This window comes from Gambusia affinis, linkage group LG18, assembly GCF_019740435.1.
Source record: "Gambusia affinis linkage group LG18, SWU_Gaff_1.0, whole genome shotgun sequence".
NCBI lineage: Eukaryota > Metazoa > Chordata > Actinopteri > Cyprinodontiformes > Poeciliidae > Gambusia > Gambusia affinis.
In genome coordinates, this window is record NC_057885.1 from 5926687 (window position 1) to 5950689 (window position 24003).

At 40.5% G+C, this 24003-nt stretch overlaps 5 protein-coding genes, 1 long non-coding RNA gene and 1 pseudogene across 10 annotated transcripts; 3 read left to right on the forward strand and 4 right to left on the reverse strand.

The window, feature by feature from the left end:
* The first annotated feature begins 2882 nt into the window (after positions 1 to 2882).
* On the forward strand, positions 2883 to 6212 carry LOC122820648 (annotated as a pseudogene).
* Positions 6177 to 6876, forward strand: LOC122820741 (histone H1-like). The gene has a single exon (XM_044098325.1). It carries the CDS (start codon positions 6217 to 6219, stop codon positions 6838 to 6840), a length of 624 nt encoding a protein of 207 aa, XP_043954260.1. The 5' UTR covers positions 6177 to 6216; the 3' UTR covers positions 6841 to 6876.
* Positions 6877 to 7541: 665 nt separating this feature from the next.
* On the forward strand, positions 7542 to 9863 carry LOC122820743 (histone H4-like). The gene is made up of 2 exons (XM_044098327.1): positions 7542 to 7866; positions 9458 to 9863. Exons 1-2 carry the CDS (start codon positions 7560 to 7562, stop codon positions 9637 to 9639), a joined length of 489 nt encoding a protein of 162 aa, XP_043954262.1. The 5' UTR covers positions 7542 to 7559; the 3' UTR covers positions 9640 to 9863.
* Positions 9864 to 10039: 176 nt separating this feature from the next.
* LOC122820755 lies at positions 10040 to 12733 on the reverse strand. 5 transcript variants are annotated; one of them, XR_006368853.1, is made up of 8 exons: positions 12358 to 12733; positions 12116 to 12279; positions 11874 to 11958; positions 11632 to 11721; positions 11291 to 11534; positions 11049 to 11118; positions 10795 to 10956; positions 10040 to 10525 (listed from the first exon to the last, which is right to left on the reverse strand). It is a non-coding gene; the product is annotated as an uncharacterized LOC122820755 (long non-coding RNA). The 5 variants fall into 5 exon arrangements; XR_006368852.1 differs by having other exon boundaries at positions 11632 to 11724; XR_006368851.1 differs by having other exon boundaries at positions 11632 to 11738.
* Positions 12734 to 19634: 6901 nt separating this feature from the next.
* Positions 19635 to 20264, reverse strand: LOC122820749 (histone H2B 1/2-like). The gene has a single exon (XM_044098333.1). The coding sequence runs from the start codon at positions 20253 to 20255 to the stop codon at positions 19881 to 19883; it is 375 nt and encodes a 124-aa protein (XP_043954268.1). The 5' UTR covers positions 20256 to 20264; the 3' UTR covers positions 19635 to 19880.
* Positions 20265 to 21148: 884 nt separating this feature from the next.
* Positions 21149 to 21756, reverse strand: LOC122820753 (histone H4). Its single transcript, XM_044098338.1, has one exon. It carries the CDS (start codon positions 21736 to 21738, stop codon positions 21427 to 21429), a length of 312 nt encoding a protein of 103 aa, XP_043954273.1. The 5' UTR covers positions 21739 to 21756; the 3' UTR covers positions 21149 to 21426.
* Positions 21757 to 22421: 665 nt separating this feature from the next.
* Positions 22422 to 23119, reverse strand: LOC122820742 (histone H1-like). The gene has a single exon (XM_044098326.1). The coding sequence runs from the start codon at positions 23079 to 23081 to the stop codon at positions 22458 to 22460; it is 624 nt and encodes a 207-aa protein (XP_043954261.1). The 5' UTR covers positions 23082 to 23119; the 3' UTR covers positions 22422 to 22457.
* Between the last annotated feature and the right edge of the window lie 884 nt (positions 23120 to 24003).

Below are 24003 nucleotides of genomic sequence, written 5' to 3' on the forward strand. Positions count from 1 at the left end.
ATTGTAAATGAATTTTAAAATGGGCAGAACAAAATATTCTCACAAGTCTATAAAACACTCTGCAGCTCAAAAGGTATTCAACATATTGAGAAAAACAAGGCTTGCAAAGCACCTTAAGATGTAACTCTGCTCTTACAGGATGACTAATAAATAGATTTTTGCTACATGCGGTCACGGTGGTTAGAGAGAAACAGAATCAGGTCTGCACTGGACAGAAAGGTTCCTACTTTGCTCTGGAAACTTAAACAATTAAAATAAGTGCTTTTTTGGCTCCTTTGTGATTCATGTGCAACATTAATTTCCGTATTTAGCTTTCTTTCTAAATGCATGAATAAAATTAATGTAAAAAGGCTGGAATATAAAGGTTAAAATCCAAAAACGGTCAATTAAAAGCAGGCCTTCTCTAGCTAACCCGTATCTGAGGAGCTGTTGTCTCTACATCAGAGCTATAACTGCATACACATCCTGTCAGGGCGGAGGAGGGGTGGCACTGACTAAACTGCTGGGGCAGAGGTCGACGTGATCGGCCGGAGCGGGAACTCAGCAGCAAAAAGAGCTTTTTTTTTTCTTCTTCTTTGTTTCCTATATTAGTCAGTTGCAGAGAGTAAATTTTTCTGTGTCCTTTTCTGAGGGAGCAAATCTGAGGGATTTCAAAGTTGGACGCCGATTTGAGGCTCTAACAAAGCGCCCTGCCCTGCGCCCCCATTTTCAACCACAGCCTGACCCAGAACAAGGTTTCAGTGTGACAGAAGACATTCTGTAGAGGAGAGTTCAACCTCATCTGCAGCTCTCTGATGAGGTTGCAGCATCAGAGCACGTTAGTTAAAAAAAAAAAGAAAAAAAAAGAAGGTGATGAAGTGAAAAACTAAAGGTTATTTATACGGCATGTATCAGGAAAAAACTCAGACAACACTGTAGAGGTTAACATATACTAAATCTAAACACAACAAAGGCAGTAAATAAATTAAAAACGCAAATTTCCTTTATTCCCACACATTATAACCTTTTGTAATGAGTCTTTAAATAATTTTAGAGAGTGACAGTTGCTGCATAATAAAGCATTTTAAGTTACAATGAGGTTTGGTGCTATGACTGCTTTCATTTACCCAAAGATTCTGAAAAAGAAAACAAAATTTTATTTTTTGAAAAAGTTATTTTTAAAATGGTCATGCAGATATTTTTTTTTTTTGCTGCTGTTTTCGTTTCAAATATCCCATAAACGGAACTCAGCCCAAATTTCTGGGACGTTTTCTGCTCACTGGAGACTTCCGGGATGACTTCTGTGGTTCGTTTGGTAGCCTGCTGCCCTCTGCTGGCCAAAAATCATTACTTATTATCCAGACTCGCATTTCGTTTCGTAAATTGTTCGGCTCCTCACACGCCGTCTGGCTGTGAGTTTGACAGGCATGTTGACGCTGGAAGCATTGATGATAAGAGAGGCGTCCATACTAAAAAACAAGGCAGTAAGGTGGTTCCAGCATCGTTCTCCATAGAGACACAAAACGTACAAAAGAAAAATATCTCCGTAATGATATATACGCTGCTAGATTAATTGCCTCAAAAAACATCGTTCCATCGTCTGAAAATGGAAAGAAAGGAATATAAATTCAAAATCTTAAACATTAGAGAAACTTTGAAAATCTGTATATCTATTTCCGGTGTTAAGCTAAGGAAAAATCTAAATGAGAATATCAAATAAAGTCCGAGTATCAAACACTTGAATATATAAAAATAAGGATTATTATTGGTAAACATAAGTGATACCAGTGTCACTTTTTGTGACATTATATTATTATTATACCGGATAAATACGTCTGGTTTTTCTTTTTAGTTTCTTTTGGTTATAATGTACTATTATTATCGTCACTTGAGGTAGTTGCCGTCCATTTATCGCTCCAAATGGCTGTCTATCAGCCCTTAGCTTAGTTCCATTAATAAGCATCAGGGTCACAGAGTGAAACGGAAGCTAACACCGGTCAACAACCTGCTAGCACCTGCTAACTCCCCCATCTAGAAACTTCTCACCGGTGCTTCGGCTCTCGTATATATTTGTTGAACCACAGCGACGCCCAGTGGCCACAACATGACACAGCGATTATTTTATGGCTCTTCACAATATAAATCAACTTTAAAAATTTGATAAATTGAACAAACAGTGGTAAAAGACTGACAAAGCAGGTACTTTATGCAGGACATTCTGTTGAGTTTGTGCCTCTGTCCAGCGACAGACTTAAATTATCAGGAAAAGACATTAAAGGCATAAATCTCAACTTGCTGTGATTTATTCAACATGAAGCTATGCTGTACAGATAACATGGGAACAGAACATGTGTTCTTAAAAAAAATGTAATGAAAGAGTTCTGTGGTTGTATTATGTTATATATAAACTTGAACTTTTTTGTGAATTCCTAATCTCCTGAACTAATCAGTCGAGTTTATTTATATAACACATTTCAACAACGAAGCAGCTCAAAGTTGTCTACATGATAAAACACAAAAATAAAAACTCATGAAAACAACATACAGTTATACCAACTTGTAGAGCAGTAACAAACATTACATTTTGTCAAGTGCCATCATCAAAATCATCAACACACTCAGAAAAAGGATCCCCGTAAAAATGACGACAAAATTCTGTCAGGTCTTGTTTTTTGTGTGAAGAATGATGATGAAAACCACAACAAACCACTAACGTACAAGAAGAGCAAAGGTTGAAGGGCGAGTTTAAGAGTCACATTCCTGAAATGACTGAGTGACAACAAAACTGACTGTCAGACAACTCAAACTAAAAACATATTTAATGTAGTAATCACCCTTCACAGAGCCTTGAATCAATTAAACCTAATCTTTAACTATTGTTTTTTTCTTTACACACTGCAGACATGTTTACTGGCCGAACCTCTCAAATCATGGATCGGTTTCAGTGCTCCATCTGTCTGGAGGTGTTCATCGATCCAGTCAGCACACCATGTGGACACAACTTTTGCAAACAATGTATCGACAGACACTGGGACAGTAACGCTCTGTTCTACTGCCCAGTGTGTAAGGAGCATTTTCCCATCAGACCTCAACTGCGCATCAATATTTTTATCTAAAATTTGATTGCTCAGATCAGCAGATGCGAGCAACAAGCTATACGGCCAGGAGACATTCCCTGCGACATCTGCGCTGAAACCAAGCTAAAGGCGGTGAAGTCCTGCCTTGTGTGCTTGCCTTCTTACCGCGAGACTCATCTGGAGCCCCATTTGACGGCACTGCGGTTGAAAAGGCATCAGCTTATGGGACCTGTGGAGGACCTGGAAGAAAGAATATGCGCACAGCACAGTAAACTCCTGGAGCTGTTCTGTCGTACAGACAACACATACATCTGCTCAATTTTAGACCACAAGTCTCATGGGTTCATTCCTCTCGGTGAGGAATGTGAGAAAAAGAAAGTGGAGCTGGGAAAGATGGAAGCTGAAATTCAGCATTTGATCCAAACTAAGCAAGAGAAGATTCAGGAAATCGAAAAGTCTGTCAGGATCAGTAAGGAGGCAGCAGACAGAGAGAAAGCAGAAGGTGTTTGGGTTTTCACTGCTCTCAAGAGGTCTGTTGAAAAAAGGCCTCAAAAGCTCATGAGGGAAATCGAAGACAAACAGAACGCTGCAGAGAAGCTGGCAGAAGTCGTGATCAAGGATCTGAAATGGCAAATCTCTGTTCTGATGCAGAGGAGCTCTGAGGTGAAGCAGCTCTTGTGCTATGAGGACCACCTCCATTTTATTCAAAGGTTCTCCTCCCTAAACGTTGCACCACCCACTAGGGAGTGGGAGCATGCCGACGTCAAGCCGCTATGACAGGACTGTTGTGAACGCTGTGGCACAGCAGGGGGGGACTCTTGGGACGAAGATGATTACGTTTCAGCTGAATTGGGTCCAGCAGTATGCTGTGGACGTGACTCTTGATCCTGACACAGCACGTCCTAGCCTCATCCTGTCTAATGATGGAAAGCGAGTGAGTCACGGCGATTTGAAGAAGAATCTTCTGGACAACCCAGATAGATTCTCTTACTGTGTTTGCGTTTTAGGAAAGCAGAGTTTCTCTTCAGGCAGATGTTACTTTGAGGTTCAGGTTAAAGGAAAAACTGACTGGGGCTTTGGAGTGGCCCAGGAGTCGGTCAACAGGAAGGGAGATCTCATAGCTTGTCCTCCACATGGCTACTACACAATAAGTTTGAGAAATGGAAATGAGTATACAACTGGTAGTGTCCCTTCAATCCGTCTCTGTCCTCAGCCTGGTCCAGAGAGGGTGGGGGTGTTTGTGGATTACCATCAGGGTCTGGACTCCTTGTATAATGTAGAGCCTGGACCCCTCATCTACTCCTTTATTGGCTGTTGCTTTACAGAGAAACTCTATCCTTTCTTCAGTCCTTGCAAGAATGAAGGTGGTAAAAATTCTGGACCTCTGGTCATCTCTCCTGTCAATCCTACAACTGTTGATTTTGTAGGTTTTGGAGATATTGCTCCATGAATAACGAAACTATTGCTACATAGCTTCAGTATATGTTCTCAATTTCTGGTCACAGATCCTTATTTCGCCTTCCTTCCAGGTTGAAAGTCTGGGTGTCATCTTCAAATACATTCTTCCAGTCCTACTTAAAAATCACAAAATTACTCCCATTTACTTATCACACATCCATACCCGCCTCTCTGCTGTCATTCTGGTCCAGTCTAAACTATTATCACTTTTTAAAATCTTTGTTAAAGAGAAAAACTATTTAGAGATTGTCTTTATGACACATTCAAAACCCGTGTATGACAAAAGGAAAGAGTTTGACTTATCTTAATAAAAGAAAATATTCAGGATTGACCCGTCTCTTTTGTGTGTGTGTGATTTTAATGGTAAATGAACAGATAAATAAACAGATTACAAATAAATAAAACCCCAATTCAGCGTCTCCAAAAATTAGACTATGACATAGGGCTAATAAAACTGAACATTTTTCATTAATTGATCTTTTGAACACAAATGTCACTTCATTTGATCATCAATCGTTTTATACCTTATTGGTTTGGTTTTATGATTTTTACATACAGTGAAATGATTTTGGAATCTTTTTTTAGTCTAACTTTAAAAATATAGACAGTCAGCGATTCTATTAAATGGTTTTTCAAAAGTTTTAGTGTTATTATATTAAAGTCAAATGAAACTGATACGGACATTTGAATGCTTAATGTTGTTTTTAAACATCTTAAAGGTTAATTTTGTTACTATTTATGTTCCAGTAACCATTGTGTCGATGAAGACACCCCAGTAGAAAACAATAAGAAGGTAATGACATGGAAAACTGAGGGGTTCTGACAGCAACTATATATGATTACCTGAATGAATGAGACTTTGCTTTCATCAAAATAAAGGTCATTTAATTTTTTTCATCAAAGTGAAGATATATTTAATTTTCTTAAAGTGTCCTGATTTTAGAAAATAGTATTTTAGTCATAACCTCATGAAATAAAATTTGTCTGCCAGTAATAATTGACTAATTCGAAAACATTCTGTTTAAAGTTGGATTAAGAGGTCGTGCGAATGTGAAAGGCAACAGCAAAAGATATATATTTGCTGACGGGGATTAGCTATGAGAGTGTTTTTCATTGAGTCAGCTGCTGAATCCATATTTAGCGCAGATGGGAGGTTTAATCCAGCGGATCATCTGGGAGCAGTTCGCCTCCGGCAGCGGGACTGCGGTGTGTTTACATCCGCGGAAAACGCTTCTCTTAAAAATCACTGGATCGCTTCTGCGCAAGGTTTTCACCGTGACTCTGTCTCCTCGTTTGTCTGCTATTAGAAACGCAGTTATTACATCCAACTTAAGATAGTTTGGGATGTTTTTGGAGGCGAAATTCGAAGAAAACTCCCCGCAAGCGGCGCAAACAGACCGAGAATCTGGCCGCTTTAAAGGCTCCTGGAACGAAGGAAAAGCTTCTCGGACATCAAACATGAGCTCAGTGTGGAGGAGAGAGACTTTTCTACCTGCTTTAGTAACTTTTGTCTTGGAAGATGTTTGTTTTCGGAGTATTTTGAGGCTAAATGTCGGCGGAGAAAACACAAAGTGGAGCCGCTTTTCGAGGCGGCAGCAGAGCAGCGGGCTGAGTTGTCTCTTCACGGTTCTCGTGTGTGTTATAAGTCCCGCCTCCCGCTCTGAGCTCCACAAGTTCCGACGAACAACCCAGACCGACAGACATGGCAGAGGAAGCTCCAGCAGCCGCGCCGGCTAAGGCTCCGGCCAAAGCCCCGAAGAAGAAGTCCGCTCCCCGGCCCAAGAAGGACGGACCCAGCCTCCCTAAACTCATCGTGGCCGCCGTGGCCGAGTCCAAGGAGCGCAAGGGGATGTCCCTGGCGGCCCTCAAGAAGGTGCTGGCCGGGAAAGGAGTGGACGTGAGCAAGGCCAACAAGCGCATCAACACCGCCGTCACCAAGCTGGTCACCAAGGGGACCCTGAGCCAGACTAAGGGCACCGGGGCCTCCGGCTCCTTCAAGCTCGCCAAGGAGGAGTCCAAAGCCGCTAAACCGGCCAAGAAGGTGGTGAAGAAGAAGGCTCCCGTCAAGGCCAAGAAGCCCGCCGCTAAGAAGAGCGCAGCGGCCAAGAAACCCGCCGCAAAGAAACCCGCCGCAGCAGCAGCCAAGAAGTCCCCGAAGAAGGCTCCGGCCAAGAAAGCGGCCAAGAAGCCCGCAAAGAGCCCCAAGAAGGCCGCGGCCAAGAAACCCAAGGCCGCCGCCGTCAAGAAGCCCAAGGCCGCAGCCAAGAAAAGTCCAGCAAAGAAACCTGCAGCCAAGAAGGCCGCAGCGAAGAAGACCAAGAAATAAACACCTGCTTCAGCTTCACACGCATTTCACTCACCAAAGGCTCTTTTAAGAGCCAACACTCATTCTGCTAAAGAGCTCGTCCTTTACTTTTATTTAACACATATTTTACTTCAGCTTTTACACAAATTTATACCTATATAGTTTATTAATATAGCTGCCACAGTTTATACAGTAGTTTAACAGTCATGGGACTTCCACTTCTCACAAAGGATTCACCTCATTTGGCTGGATACCTGTATATGTGGAACACATCAACTTTCACACTTTCAATTCTCATGTAATGTCATTATGCTACATGAGTCTTTGGACTTGCTTATTACTTCACTGTGTGCACAAATTAATACATGGAAAGCCAACAAAAGGTTCACAGTGAATTAGCAAAGTCACTTGACTCGCTTACAACTGATACCCCTCAATTCAAATTTTTAAATACCCATGTCATATATAAAATTAACGTTTTACAAGTAGTAAGTCAGAGAACAGGGAAAACACTCAAAAATACAAATATCAAATGGAACAAAATTTTATATTCAATTCTAAAAGGAGGAGAAATGAGGCCAACACTTGCTTTGAAAAGAACGTTCTCAATCTGTCAGTCTTGTAGGAGGAGCTGCTGAGCTCGGCTCCTCATAGGTCCGCAGCTCGCACATAAAAAGCGACACTCCGCAGCTCGAGCTCACATTCATCTTTGTGTTTCCACAGAAGAAGAAAATAACAAAATGAGCGGCAGAGGAAAAGGAGGCAAAGGACTCGGTAAAGGAGGCGCCAAGCGTCACCGTAAAGTTCTCCGTGATAACATCCAGGGAATCACCAAGCCCGCTATCCGCCGTCTGGCTCGCCGCGGGGGAGTCAAGCGGATCTCCGGTCTCATCTACGAGGAGACCCGCGGTGTGCTCAAGGTCTTCCTGGAGAACGTCATCCGTGACGCCGTCACCTACACCGAGCACGCCAAGAGGAAGACCGTCACCGCCATGGACGTGGTGTACGCTCTCAAGAGGCAGGGCCGCACTCTGTACGGCTTCGGAGGTTAAACCGACAACTCTGTCTGCTCACTAAAACAAACGGCCCTTTTCAGGGCCACCTACTTATCTGTTAATGAGCTTTTATTCCTGTTAAATTCAACGGTAGAAGGTATTATAGATTTTTGTGAGAAACATCGTACCTTCAAGTGGTTGCCGATGTTTTTGGTTTGCTCCTTATCTTGCTACTTCCTGTTGTTTGCTGTCGGGGTTATGTTGCAAGTAGAGTATGTTCCTCTGCTTCTGTAATGATTTGCATTTACTGCAAAAATATTTTACCACTTTAACAGCTTTTTCCTCCAGAATGAACTAAAAAATTAAACTTTATTACAACCAGAATTATGTGTATATACATTTTACCCCAGAAGTTCTATGTTCATGGATAAAATCCTCAAACTGTTAAGATTGTGCTCAGTTCTACATCTTGACCAGTCTTACTTAAAAACCACCGATGGGACTAAGGGGCCAATCTGTGCAAATCAAGAAGCAAGATTATTTCTGCCTGATGGTCACTACCATCTAGTGGTATTTTATTTTATTTTTTTCCAGAATAGACAACTTCAAAGAGTTTAAATTCACATTGTTTTAATTAGATTTTTATCCAAGGTAAAGAAGTTGATGTTGCACACAGCATATGAACTTTTGGTATGAATCTACATTGAAGCCTGACATTGAAACGATATTGAAAGTGTTCGGTGACTTGCATGTTGAATCAATGTCGGGGTTCCAACCATTACTGACACTATATATCAATGTTGATTCAACCATCATTTGAATGTGGATCTGCATGTATATTTGGTTTGATTTCATATTGAATGAAAGCTTATGAATCAGTATTGATTCATGTAAATTTTTTTTTGGTCTGAGGCGGGTTTTAGCCTGTCAATCACAATCTTTAGCCCTCAGTAGAAGGTCAGGGAGGAAGTGGAGGAGATATTGGTCAAATAGACTCAAGAAATTGTAACAGCAGGGGGGCCAAAATCAATTTTTTGTTATGGGGCCCAAGTTTCATGGTGGCGCCCCTACTGGATAGATAGATGTCAATCTATCTATACAGACAGAGAGATGTTTGTATCTTTTTCTTGGTTATAAATATCTAGTTTCAACTGTGCCTCTATTTTATTTATTTTTATTTTTTTAGGTGGCCATGTTTCATGTTTTACAACTTCTGTGGTCAAAATCTGGGGACGGTTCAAGTGTTCTGCTTTTCATGTGGGAAAACTTCAGTTCTTGGCACAAAGTGAAGACATCAGTAAATAATCTTGAAGTTCTCTTGGTTCAACAAGCCATAGATGGAAATACCAGCTAGTTATCAGTAAATATGCTGTTCCAATTCTGATTCTTGAATATTTTTCTATTAACATACTTTACTGTACATTACTTTTCAGTACACTATTTATATGCTACTTTTAATAACTCCACAGTACTTGCATTGAATTTTTGCCTTTACAGCATTTTACTCTGTTTTTACATATTTTATCTTCTATCTTTATGTGAACCGAACTGCTTCAATGGTGTCACATTGTTAGTTTAGCAGCTGAATTTCTCCATTGTTGGACAGTAAAAGAATTTCTATTCTGCTCTATTTTGTTTTACAGGGTCGGTGCTGGACTCGCTCTCAGAAGAGGATCTGATTAAGACGTACTTTCATGACGGCTGCAGTCATGCAGAAGTTTTGGATTTCTTGTCAACAGTTCACAATGTTCAAATGAGCCGTTGCTCTTTAAAGAGCAAATTTAAAAAGTTATCAATTTTATGGAAACCAATGATGTCATTCTAGACTGTTTGTGTCTTTTCTGCTGAAGTTTTTCTTCATTTGTTCTAATTTTGGTTTGTTGTTAGTCCCAGTTCTGGATGATCTGATGAATGATCTGAAGGAGAGACACGTCTAGTGCGGTTTGTGTTCATGGGTTTGCTGCAATGTGACGTTGATGAAAGCAAGGAAAGATGGACTACAAATACCATCAGACCTGCTAAACAGTCTCACTGTTCATCTGGTAAACCAGATATCATGTACCACCTATCTAACAAGATTTTTTGTTGTTTTTCTCATTTGTTTAATTAATATCTGGTTCATTTGTTGCCTGTTTGGCAGCTTTAAAACATAATTTGTCAAAAAAAAAAAAACAAAAAAAAAACTCAGCAATGTGTTAATAGTATGCCACTTTTTATTGTAACAGTTTCTGATGACATAAAAATGTTAATTTCTAATATTTATACATAAATACAATTAAGCATTACAACAGTTTTCAACAATAGTCATAGCAGCTGGTAGTGACAGTTGAATGTAGAAATATAAATATAACAACCCCAACGCAGCAGAGTCAGAACTTTGACAGAGCAGCTTTCACAAGTTAACATCCACATTTGTGTTTTGTGATTCTTTATTTGAACTCAGTAAAGTCCAAAGAGTTTTGCATCCCCAAGTCCATGTCTTTTTAGAAACTGATGGTTTGTCTTGGGCTTTGGTATTTTGTCAGTGTTTGAACAGGAAAGCGAGGTTTGGTCCGTCTCAAGGAGAATCCTAGCAGTCTGGTTTCTTCTTGTCGTCTGGTGCTGCCCTTTTCACTGAGCCGAACCTCAAAGATTTCCTCTCACATCAACTTTTCCACACTTGAAGCTCCAAAGCAGAAATGAAATCCAGGGTTGAAAGGTCATCCTTGAATCTAGAAAACATTTAGGACATCCATCACTTACTGATGCTAAAAAGAGCGTGTTATCAAATGGATGTTTTACAGTCATAAATAAACATTAATATTTTAATCTTGTTTTTTGTTTAGCACAGGTAATACTGCAAATCACTGGAATCAGGGTTTTACTTATTTGTCTGCTGGCTACTGTTGATTCTTACCCTACATTCACTTGTTTTAACTGCACAAAATAGTAACTAAATTAACATAATTGGCAACACTTGGTTTGTTATTGAAGGACCTACTTCACATGATCTCTGTCTCTTTATGCTGTCCTGTCCTCAGCTGTCCCCCTGGTCCATCAGGAAACATTTTTGATGGATTTCCAGCAGGATTTTCTGTCTCCTCAGTCCTCTGCGTCTTCTCTCTCCTCATAGGTCAAGAGTTGTTGTCTTGTCTCGCTGATGCTGGAGAATCAACACATAATCAGACACACATTCAGTCTAAATAACAGATGATTGAAGGAGACTTTCTGATCAAGTAATCATCTTGTCCTCACCTTTTCCACAATCTCTTCCAACCAGTAGAACAGCAGGTGGAGCAGGTCTTCTGCTTTATTTGTTGGTCAACTCAAGTCATGTGACATGATTTGACAGAGAAATGAAATCAAGAGAAAAGACGAGAGTTAAAGAGGAAAATAATCATGGACAGCAGACAGAACCAGTTTGGAACTTTCAGCTCAACTCTACGCAGCTCCATCTGAAATGTTTAGTTATGTTGAGTAGATAGAAATGTTCTTACTTTTTTCATCAACTGGGTTCTCTTATCTTCCTCCACCTGCCTGATGGTGTTGAAGGTGGAGGATTCTAAGCTGATGAGGATCCACTTCACATGATCTCTGTCTCTTTATTCTGTCCTGTCCTCAACTGTCCCCCTGACGCATCAGGAAACGTCTCTGGATTTCCAGCAGGATTTTCTGTCTCCTCAGTCCTCTGTGTCGTCTCTCTCCTCATTTGTCCAGTGCTGTTGACTTGTTTCAGTCATGCTAGTGAACCAACACATGATCAGACACACATTCCTTAATTTCGGTCTAAATACAAGATGATTGAATCAGTCTGATCAAGTCATAATCATGACCTCACCGTTTATAAAACCTACTAGAACCAGTAGATCAGCAGGTTCTCTGCTCTATTCCTGATCCTCCTTCCATCAGTACAAAGCTCATCAAAGCTCTGCTGTTATGAAAGAACTCAATGAAAAAAATCAGACAAAACAAAAGGGTCAGAGAGGAGAAATACAGCAGAAAGCAGAAATCAGATTCAAGTGTTGACTCAACTTCATGCATATTGAAAACCTTTTATTGTGTAAAAGTAAATGTTCTTACATTTTTCGTTAACTGGGTTCTCTTATCTTCCTCCACCTGCCTGATGGTGTTGAAGGTGGAGGATTCCAGGTTCAGAAGATCCAACCTGGGATGATCAGAGACATTATTGATCTGAAGAATCTGAATCTGGGTTTTCTATAACGTTTCTATAATTCTTTAATATTCAGTGTCTGATTCATAAACAGGTGAATTTTCAACATAAGATTCAGTGGCAACACTTGGTTTGTTATTGAAGGACCTACTTCACATGATCTCTGTCTCTTCATGCTGTCCTGTCCTCAGCTGTCCCCCTGTTCCATCAGGAAACATTTTTCATGGATTCCCAGCAGGATTTTCTTTGTCTCCTCAGTCCTCTGTGTCTTCTCTCTCCTCATAGGTCAAGAGTTGTTGTCTTTTCTCGCTGATGCTGGAGAATCAACACATTCAGTCTAAATAACAGATGACTGAAGGAGACTTTCTGATCAAGTAATCATCTTGTCCTCACCTTTTCCACAATCTCTTCCAACCAGTAGAACAGCAGGTGGAGCAGGTCTTCTGCTTTATTTGTTGGTCAACTCAAGTCATGTGACATGAGTTGACAGAGAAATGAAATCAAGAGAAAAGACAGGAGAGTTAAAGAGGAAAATAATCATGGACAGCAGACAGAACCAGTTTGGAACTTTCAGCTCAACTCTACGCAGCTCCATCTGAAATGTTTAGTTATGTTGAGTAGATAGAAATGTTCTTACTTTTTTTCGTCAACTGGGTTCTCTTATCTTCCTCCACCTGACTGACGGTGTTGAAGGTGGAGGATTCCAGGCTCAGGAGATCCAACCTGGGATGATCAGAACATCAGAGATCTGAGACGTTTGGACCTTGGATCAGAGACTAGTGTCTGTATTTTTTAATGTCTATTCTCTTTTTGTGATCTTTCTGTGTTGCAACACATAAATATGGCCATAGAAACTATTTGTTTTATGAGATTAAAAGTTTATTTTAATCTCATAAAGTTTCCCTCTGGATAAAAGCTCTTAATTAAATCCCTCAATCATAAATTTTCTCTATCTTCTCCTCTGTCTTCTAATTTCTTATTGGCTTGATACTTTAATTTGGTCTCTAATACAAAATATTATCAGGAAAACTTTCCCTACTTAGTGTAAATTTGACCTCTATATGGAGGAACGCTTTCTACTAATAGTGAATTTCTTTCTATGTTTATTTAGTAAAGCTGATGGTCCCCAGTGCCAGCAGGAGCCAAGCAGTATTACATGTTGTGAAATGCAAAAACTTACAAGCAGGAACCAGGAGGACAGGAACCACATGGAGAACCAGCTAAAACCTGAAAGATTCAAACTGGGAGACTGGATTAATGAAGGACCAGGTGAGAACTGAATTAATGAGAAATATTGACTCAAAGAAACCGCTATTAAGCACTTGGCATTTATTCCTGTCTTTTTCTTTTATCCTTAAAGATTTTAATTTGTACTCCGCGGGATGTTTAAATTCTTCTACATTTTAATTTGTCCACCGTGACATCATATTAGTCCTGAAAGATGAATATTTCTCACTACTTCAGAAGTGTTGTCTCCATCCTTAGAGAAATGAATTTGTCCAGAAAAGCGTTGTCTCTTCTCAGTCTTAAGAGATTTAAGTTTTACCTACTTTTAAAACCATTATCACCTGAGTTTAAATGCCTTGCTCATTTTAACATGTGGTGTTGAGGGTTTTGGAATCCAGCCACCAAATGATTGATCCGTGGATCAACAGTTCATATCCGGGTCCAAAGGTCCTGCCTATTTCTCTCTTCCTCTTTCATCGTTGAACGTTTGAATTAACTTCCGTTTTTACTGTCGCTGCCGTTGTTATTTCATACTTAAAAACGTTTCCCTCTCTGTGGTTTTTATAAAGTCCAGACCAGAATGATTGTAACTTTAAAACCACTGTTTCAATCCGTTTACACCAGAGCTCAACCGATTATAATGTGTCTCCATTTGTATGTTTGTATGTCTTAAAAATTAGAACTGTCAGAAATATTGTTTAAATTTTAGAGTTTAATTTGCAGCAGTGTTGTCTCAGTCGTATTGATTCCAGTGTCCTGAGCCGCGTTGTCTTTATAGTTTTGAGGTTTGATTTTTACCCAGAAAGACTGTTTTATTTTAATATTAATCTTGTAGCGTTGTCTTATTCCTTTTAGCGTTTATCTTTTATGCACCGTCCATGTCCGACTACGTTTAGTGTTTTTTGTTTAGCAGTATGGTCTTGTTCCTCAGAAATTTAAATTAGCATCCTCCAGCATTTAGTCATACATTCATTAACAGCAAAAATGTCAGCATTGCCTGTCCTGCTAGAATCCTTAACACCTAAAATGAAACATCTAGCAGCGGGATAAAGAAAAGCCCTGGTGCAAGTCGCTACCTAAGGCATCCTCGGTCCTGCTAGAAAGCCATTGGCTTTAACAAAAAATACATAGAAATTCCAGTATCCTAATGGGTCTTCTCTGGTAGGTCTTAGTTTTTCAAGATCCCAATCTAACCAGAGTCATCACTTGACAAGTCGTAGTGAGGTCTAAACCACTCTTGTCTGGAACTCTCTCTTCCTCTAATTCCATCAGATCCAATTCCAGATGTTGAGGGTATTGGTTCCTCTTCTCTGTCCATTTGAGACTTCATTAATTTAGTTACTTTGTTAAATCAACAGGCACACATTGATTGTTCTTTAATAAATTTTCTAAGAATAAAGTTGTGTGTTGTCATTTAATTGATGTATCCATGGAGACAACATATACCACATTTTTCAAAAAGCTGGTTCCAAAACTTCTTTCAAACCAAAACAACTACAGTCAGCATTACTGACATTTTCCAAAATTTAAAATAAACTAAATATGTTTAGGCATTTTTCAAAAAAAATGGACAAAGAACCATCCAGCTTGCCAAGAATTAAACACCAAAGTCATAAAAGCTAATTTTCACAAAGAAATCATTATTTTGTATTTGAAAATCAGATTTGATTGATGATCACTACGACACAGACACACACGTGCGCACACACACACATATAAAGCTTATTACTGGGGTGACAGTGGTAGGAGTTTGCCCTGCAACGGCCAGCCTCTGTCGTTGTGTCCTGGTCAAGACTCTTCTCCCACCTTTCCTGCTGGTGTTGGCCAGAAGGGCCAATGGCTTGATATAACAGCTGTGGCTACAATCCACTAGCTTATCATCATCAGTGTGTGAACATGTGCATCAATGGAAATTACTGATTTTATGGAAAGCCTCTTTGAGTGTCCTAATAAACCTCTACAAGTCAGATGTCATTGCCATGGAAACCAATTATGTTTTGTCAGGGCATTTTAAAAAAATAACAGTCAAGAACAAGCTAGTTTTCCCGTTTTGTTTTGGGTTTTTTTCTCAAACCACCATAACAATTTTTCTCAAACACTAGTGCTAACATCCCAGACATCTATCCACAGATTTCAATAAGCTAACACATAAGTCACAAAACCATTTAAATTAACTCACAAATTAGTTTCATCCCACAAATGCAAAAAAGAGCCATTAGAGCTATATGTTTCAAAGAAGTCAAGTATTTTTCGAAGCATTGGACTACAAAGTCATCAAACCTGATAGTCAGATTAAATAGCACCGTTTGAGCTTTTTCAAATCAATTCACCCATGTTAGCATTCCTGGCTATGCTAAAAAAAATAACCCACAGATCAACATGTCTCTATCTTGAAAAAAATAATAAAACTAAACAGTTAAATAATAGGTTGTCATTGGGAAAATACGTTTTTAAAAATGTTTTTTAAAAGTAATTTCACGCCTTTCATTCGGCGTATCCATGGATACCGAGTGTGTATCACGGCATTTAAAAAAAAAAATAACGGTCAAAAACAAGCTAATTTTCCAACAACTGGACAGAAATTTAACCGTTTTTCCTTCTTTCTTTTCAACTCAGCATTAACAGTTATTCTCAGACACTAGCGTTAATAAAGCATTGGACAAAGTCATTAAACCTGATACTCTCAGTACATACAGCACCTTTGTTTAAATCAATATGCAGGTTTTAACATATGCTAAAAAATACAAAACAAAAACAGGTCTACACGTTCCTTTCTTTAAAAAAATTATAAAACTAAACAATTAAATTACAGGCTATCAAAGTGGAAAATACATGTTGTTAAATGTTTTTTTTAAAGTAACATTTTATTTAGCGTATCCATGGAAACTGTTTATCAGAGTATTTTTCAAAAACTAACGGTCACGAACAAGCACATTTTTCAAGAATTTGACATTAATTTAAATAATTTGACTATAATTATGTGAAATACATATGTTTCTTAAATCACTACATTTCCTGGAAATTCAGTCAAGAAAAAAACTCATTATTTAAGAAATATCTATGCTAGCAAGAATGCTACTTGTTTTTTGTTTTTGTTTTGTTTTTTAAAGCAGGCAGTATTTCTTTTAAAAAAACGCACACAAACACAAAATAAACTAAACAATTCATTATTATTTTAGTAATAACTTGTTTTTGTTTATTAAAAATAGTAGAAGAATGATATTGACCTTCCAGCTGACCACCCTGCTGGTCCTTCTCCTGGCCAGGATCCATCTTTCGTGGGTTTTCGGCTTCTTCAGCAAGTGCGAAATTCAGCAAGTGCTTTTTGATCAAGTTTTGCACAGTAGACTTCTCCACAGGTTCAAACCTTCCGGGGCGTTATGCTCTTTCAGGCGTCTCCTTCAAAAGTCCCGTAGCAAAGGGAAAGAATTCAGAAGGTCGGCGTCATTTATAGGGTTGCCGACGCTAACGTCGTTTCCATGACTTTCATTGTGAGGCTCAATGGATTTAATACTGCAGCGTTAATGCGAGAGAAATTGGACTACAGTACACAAATTACAAATAGTAAAAGATTCATGCAGGGCATCTTGTGTTGTAGTACATAGTTCGGTTACAAATCACTCTTACAAGGCCAAAAATATATTAATATATAATTATAACATATGTTAGTATTTTAATATTAATGTTAAATTGTTATCTTGATATAAGTCGAAATATTCCCACATAGAGAAGCAAAAACTTGTGTACGTATCAGAGAATATTTAGATCATTTTATTTATTTTGCGAATATGGGAATAAGAGAAAATCTGCTATTCTTGGAAAACTCTCTCCTTCCCTTCCTTATAGAGGAGGATGAAAAACATCTGAATGAAGTCAGCTGACATTTAAAGCAGATCCTATCTTTCAAATGAACCACCAGACTGAAGGGAGGTTTGACACATTGTTTTATTGTAAGAAGGTAACATGTACTGAATACTTGCTGCTGCTTAAACATCCAAATGCCATCCCTGCACTGATCCCCCCTGCAGCTCACTTCACTTCCTAAGACATGTTGGATGATGCTTTATTTTTTTTTTAAGTAATAAAACAAGTGCAACTCTTAATCATTCCGCCAAACACCCGGATCGCTACAGGCAGTCTGAGTCGATCCCAATGACAGGTATGAAGAATATCTGTCTTTATATCAGACATCCTGATATAAGACACGGTACCGACTGTCACCGTGAGTTGCAATGCAGCTCAAAGCCCTGGTACCACCACCTGGTACCACCACCTGGTACCACCACCTGGTACCACCACCTGGTACCACCACCTGGTACCACCACCTGGTACCACCACCTGGTGGCACCACCTGGTCTCTGTTCGTTCTGCTTCTCCTTAACGTTACTACAGGCGGGTTAAAGTCGCTGCTGACAGGATCTGGGCTGGAGGTTCGCGGCTGTAAATAGAAGTTATTGCAGAACCTCAAGTGTTAAAGGAAGATTCGGTCCAGAGCATTTAGAGTTGACAAACATCAGCGAAAATGTAGCAATAATTAAAACCGCAGCATAAAGCCAAACATGCCACAATTAAAGGAATCAAAATGTCCCCAAAGCATCGGCGGACCGACATAGGGGCCACCGGGGGATTCCAGGTAGATTCCAGAAATGCACATCGCAGCGGCTGTTCGTGCAGGGCCGGCCCGAGGTAATATGGGGCCTTAGACAGAAGACCCTTGCTGCATGTCTTCCGCCCTCTCCTCGCCCTCCTTCCTGTCTGTCTACTGCCGCAAAAATACCAGCCACTAGCCGCAAAACTCTTCGGAGAAAAAAAAAAAAAAAAAAAGACTATATTTGCTTTGCATTGTCCCCACATGATGCCAATGATATAGCAGAATCCCATTAAATTCTTGATTAATATGGGTTATTGCTATGCTGTTGTACGGTGTTTTATGATCTTGTTCAATGTGGCCTTTTTTAACTTTGAGGCCCTGCCCCTCCAAAGGGCTCTGCATGGCCCTGCCAGAAATATTAACTGTGGATAATTTTGAGAATCAAATGTTTGGGGGCTGAGGTGGGACTGCCTCAGCCCCCAAACATTTGATACAGTTTGCATCAAATGACATAAACAGCATTTCGCTGGTGGAAATGAGCTGCAGAGCCAGACCGGAACCGGAACCAGCGGCAGAGACGGCTGTCACAGTGAGTACGGGGTTTGAGTTGGTGCTGCTGCTTCAGAGAGCTGAATTGTTTTCAGAAAGCAACATTATTTTAACAATGTTGTTAAAATAAGATACATTTTAACAACATTGTTGCAATTTGTCTTCCGTTCTTTTTGTCGTTAAGCTGCAACAGCGAAGTGGTCTTATCAAAATAAAAGCATCAAATCAGATACTGGAAGTCAATCATATGTCATACAAAATAAAACGAAGTAAAGGAGAGGTATTACATGCAGTTGAATATACAGACTATAATATAACTAGTTATTTGATGTTCACAAACGATCCAATTCTTTTGAACGGCTCTTGTCCGGTGTTGCAGAACACCTGGACGACGGGACTCGATTCTTAGAGCCGCTCTTTGGTTTTTAAAAACCTTTCTCGAGCTTACAGTGTTCTGCACACACCAGTATCTCTTATTCCGTTTAATTTAAAATGTGTTTAATACATGAACAGATGCAATCGACGAAAGGGCAAAACGTATCAGCACACACAGCTCATCGTTTGTTCTCGTCACGTGTCCTAGCGGCACAGGTTTCAGGCAGCGGTAAAGAGGACGGCATCCTGCTCTCCCTTCTTCGTCTAGGGTTAATGTTCATAGCGGCACTTATAGCCTTAGTTACAAATGTCCAGAAATAATGTTATAGTTTCTGCCAAACTCGAAAACTTATTCCCTGTACCGTTTTATTTTTGTTTTTTTATTACAAATACACTTAAAAAAATAAAAATAAATAAATTAAAAAAAAACATCAGAAATTTTAACTTTTGAAAATATATATTTTTTCCTGTCAAAACATATTTACTTAATGCAGATTTTAACAGACGTAATTTTGGGGTGTCTCTTTAAGACAGCCCAAGTTATTGCTAGTGATGTCACAAGTATGCGCCATTGCTTCTTTGTAGAGAGCGTGGGAGAAACGCGCCAGAGGTCGACGCATGGACGGAAGCGGACGTGTATGTTTTATCTCCCCAACTCCAGTAACGTTGCGGGTTGTTTGGACTCTGCTTATTTTCATTTTTCATAATACAGCAGCCGTTCAACCCGGTTTTGTGACGTTAAGAGTCTGTTTGTTAAAAGGACAAACACTGGTTTTCACAGTAACGGTATGGTTGTGAGATTTTGGCTGTCAATAAGTCTTCCGCTTCCTCTCCACCACCCAACACAACCGAAGCATTACATGATTAAAGTTTGTGAACTTCACACACTTGAATAATAAAACAGGTTTACGCCTAAAAATTCATTACTGAAGTATACTTTGATTGGGAGATCGTTAGAACTGCTCTTTGAAATGGATACCGAAAATTAAGTCAACTTACAAGAAAATTAGTTTCATCACCATATACATCAAATTAAGGGTGGTTGGTACGTTTAGGGTTTTAACACACAGACCAACAATCATATAAAGATTAGAGAAGAAAGACCAAAGCTCTCCAGATGTAGTGAGTGGCTCTTAAAAGAGCCTTTGGGTTGGTGTGTCAACAGCAGAGCTGTTTACTTGGAGCTGGTGTACTTGGTGACCGCCTTGGTTCCCTCAGACACGGCGTGCTTGGCCAGCTCACCGGGCAGCAGGAGGCGCACGGCGGTCTGGATCTCCCTGGAGGTGATGGTGGAGCGCTTGTTGTAATGAGCCAGACGGGAAGCCTCGGACGCGATGCGCTCAAAGATGTCGTTGACGAAGGAGTTCATGATGCTCATGGCCTTGGAGGAGATCCCGGTATCGGGGTGGACCTGCTTGAGCACTTTGTAGACGTAGATGGCGTAGCTCTCCTTCCTGGTCCTTCTCTTCTTCTTGCCTCCTTTGCCGGCGGTCTTGGTGACCGCTTTCTTGGAGCCCTTCTTGGGCGCGGATTTGGCGGGTTCGGGCATATTGTCTCTGAAAACTCACAGTGACGAATGAGATGCGGAAGAGGGAACAGCTGTTATTATACACGCTGTATGGAAATTGAGCTGCAGCGTCTCCTGGCTGTGATTGGATGAGGCGCTTGAAGTGAAACCACGTGGCTTTTCAAACGTTGCGCGCAGTCGGACAATAGATCGAGAAAGAAAGGCGGGAAATCTCCCGCTAAAGGGGAAACGAAAGTAAACGTGTCATCACTGCTTTTAGATAATTTAATCCTGATCCTAGATATATGAACACGTCATTCTTTTTATGACAGACGTGTTTTGGTTTCTTCAGACAGAAATATAAAAGTTCAAATAGTACAAATTCACTCCAGTCAGGCATAAATTACATTCATTGTCAGGAACTTGCAATCATTTGTTTTTAACATCCTTTGGCAAGTTTTCTACGTTGTGACAGTGTAAACCTGAACTTGTAGCAAAGCAAGAACAAAGTCTTGCCTTGTGTTTTCTTGTATGACAACAGTGACTCTTTCATATGAACATACTGTTAGTGCTACATCTGTGCAACACACAAGTCCGTTTACCAATTCTGGAACCAGACAAAAACCCCTCAGTGTCATTACCTTGAGGAATAGATATTTGGTTGAGTATTTAAAAAATTATCAAATGTTACAAGTGAAACAGAAACAGAGTACTGTGCTGGGCCCACCTTAATGGTGATGCCAAATTAAGTAAAGATTGTAGCACGACTTCAGCTTTTATCTTCTCATTATGTATCCTCTCTAAGAGGAAAGAGACAGAATCATATATCCAGAAGAACACTTTTGTGTATTCAGATAACTTTGATATATTTCTACTTAAATAGATCACCATGGGTTTACAATGTCATCTACCTACACAGCAAATGTAAAAATATTAGTGATACTTTGCATTTATTAGCCATTTCCTTAACACTAATATTAGATGAGGTACCATACAACACTTTTATGGTTTGGAACTGTTTTAAGAGTCATGATTGTAGAAAATGTTATTTACACGAAAAGTCAACTTTATTGCACTTATTTAGAGTGTAAGAGTTTGTCTTATATTACTACATTTACAATGACAAACTTCACAGGAATATGAGCTCATTAACAGATAAGTAGGTGGCCCTGAAAAGGGCCTTTTGTTTTAGTGAGCAAACAGAGTTGTCGGTTTAACCCCCGAAGCCGTACAGAGTGCGGCCCTGCCTCTTGAGAGCGTACACCACGTCCATGGCGGTGACGGTCTTCCTCTTGGCGTGCTCGGTGTAGGTGACGGCGTCACGGATGACGTTCTCCAGGAAGACCTTGAGCACACCGCGGGTCTCCTCGTAGATGAGACCGGAGATCCGCTTGACTCCCCCGCGGCGAGCCAGACGGCGGATAGCGGGCTTGGTGATTCCCTGGATGTTATCACGGAGAACTTTACGGTGACGCTTGGCGCCTCCTTTACCGAGTCCTTTGCCTCCTTTTCCTCTGCCGCTCATTTTGTTGTTTTCTTCTTATGTGGAAACACAAAGATGAATGTGAGCTCGAGCTGCGGAGTGTCGCTTTTTATGTGCGAGCTGCGGACCTATGAGGAGCCGAGCTCAGCAGCTCCTCCTACAAGACTGACAGATTGAGAACGTTCTTTTCAAAGCAAGTGTTGGCCTCATTTCTCCTCCTTTTAGAATTGAATATAAAATTTTGTTCCATTTGATATTTGTATTTTTGAGTGTTTTCCCTGTTCTCTGACTTACTACTTGTAAAACGTTAATTTTATATATGACATGGGTATTTAAAAATTTGAATTGAGGGGTATCAGTTGTAAGCGAGTCAAGTGACTTTGCTAATTCACTGTGAACCTTTTGTTGGCTTTCCATGTATTAATTTGTGCACACAGTGAAGTAATAAGCAAGTCCAAAGACTCATGTAGCATAATGACATTACATGAGAATTGAAAGTGTGAAAGTTGATGTGTTCCACATATACAGGTATCCAGCCAAATGAGGTGAATCCTTTGTGAGAAGTGGAAGTCCCATGACTGTTAAACTACTGTATAAACTGTGGCAGCTATATTAATAAACTATATAGGTATAAATTTGTGTAAAAGCTGAAGTAAAATATGTGTTAAATAAAAGTAAAGGACGAGCTCTTTAGCAGAATGAGTGTTGGCTCTTAAAAGAGCCTTTGGTGAGTGAAATGCGTGTGAAGCTGAAGCAGGTGTTTATTTCTTGGTCTTCTTCGCTGCGGCCTTCTTGGCTGCAGGTTTCTTTGCTGGACTTTTCTTGGCTGCGGCCTTGGGCTTCTTGACGGCGGCGGCCTTGGGTTTCTTGGCCGCGGCCTTCTTGGGGCTCTTTGCGGGCTTCTTGGCCGCTTTCTTGGCCGGAGCCTTCTTCGGGGACTTCTTGGCTGCTGCTGCGGCGGGTTTCTTTGCGGCGGGTTTCTTGGCCGCTGCGCTCTTCTTAGCGGCGGGCTTCTTGGCCTTGACGGGAGCCTTCTTCTTCACCACCTTCTTGGCCGGTTTAGCGGCTTTGGACTCCTCCTTGGCGAGCTTGAAGGAGCCGGAGGCCCCGGTGCCCTTAGTCTGGCTCAGGGTCCCCTTGGTGACCAGCTTGGTGACGGCGGTGTTGATGCGCTTGTTGGCCTTGCTCACGTCCACTCCTTTCCCGGCCAGCACCTTCTTGAGGGCCGCCAGGGACATCCCCTTGCGCTCCTTGGACTCGGCCACGGCGGCCACGATGAGTTTAGGGAGGCTGGGTCCGTCCTTCTTGGGCCGGGGAGCGGACTTCTTCTTCGGGGCTTTGGCCGGAGCCTTAGCCGGCGCGGCTGCTGGAGCTTCCTCTGCCATGTCTGTCGGTCTGGGTTGTTCGTCGGAACTTGTGGAGCTCAGAGCGGGAGGCGGGACTTATAACACACACGAGAACCGTGAAGAGACAACTCAGCCCGCTGCTCTGCTGCCGCCTCGAAAAGCGGCTCCACTTTGTGTTTTCTCCGCCGACATTTAGCCTCAAAATACTCCGAAAACAAACATCTTCCAAGACAAAAGTTACTAAAGCAGGTAGAAAAGTCTCTCTCCTCCACACTGAGCTCATGTTTGATGTCCGAGAAGCTTTTCCTTCATTCCAGGAGCCTTTAAAGCGGCCAGATTCTCGGTCTGTTTGCGCCGCTTGCGGGGAGTTTTCTTCGAATTTCGCCTCCAAAAACATCTAAAACCACATTATACTAAAAGTAACAACTATGTTTCTGTTAGCAAAGTCACATGAGGACAGAATCAGAGTAAAATGGAAGCGGAGAAATGATTTGTGGAGATAAGAGGAGACATTTTTCAGCGGATGTAAACACAGCCTCAGGATCCCTGCGAGAGGCAGACTGTTGATCCTCTGGCATAAACTTCCTGTCTGCAGTAAATGAAGATTCAACAGCAGCTGCTTTGAAAATCACCTCAATATCCAGATTTCGTCAGAAAATGTGTTTTTTTTTTATTGTATCTAAGGAGTTTATGCAGGGATTTACATTTTCTAACTTTATCACAGTCAGAACTGGATGATTATTGATTTCTAAAACATTCAGTTTCTTACAACTCCATGTTCTTTCTGGCTTGTAGGTTTCAAGAGTTTTTCCACACCAACCTCCAAAAACATAATTTCTTCATACATGAAATAATTTCTAGACATGATAAACACCAAACACACACAGATTTCAGGTTCATTGTGATTCTTCTGCCAGGAACTATTTTATTTTTCTCAATGATCTTCAGATCATGTTAAAGG

What these genes read in the sequence shown, in the direction of transcription:
- LOC122820741 (XM_044098325.1), top strand. Translation starts at nt 6,217, where the DNA reads ATGGCAGAGGAAGCTCCAGCAGCCGCGCCGGCTAAGGCTCCGGCCAAA.
- LOC122820743 (XM_044098327.1), top strand. Translation starts at nt 7,560, where the DNA reads ATGAGCGGCAGAGGAAAAGGAGGCAAAGGACTCGGTAAAGGAGGCGCC. An exon ending in CACTCTGTACGGCTTCGGAG is followed by an intron (nt 7,867 to 9,457) that starts GTTAAACCGACA and finishes TTTGTTTTACAG; the next exon opens with GGTCGGTGCTGGACTCGCTC.
- LOC122820749 (XM_044098333.1), bottom strand. Translation starts at nt 20,255, where the DNA reads ATGCCCGAACCCGCCAAATCCGCGCCCAAGAAGGGCTCCAAGAAAGCG.
- LOC122820753 (XM_044098338.1), bottom strand. Translation starts at nt 21,738, where the DNA reads ATGAGCGGCAGAGGAAAAGGAGGCAAAGGACTCGGTAAAGGAGGCGCC.
- LOC122820742 (XM_044098326.1), bottom strand. Translation starts at nt 23,081, where the DNA reads ATGGCAGAGGAAGCTCCAGCAGCCGCGCCGGCTAAGGCTCCGGCCAAA.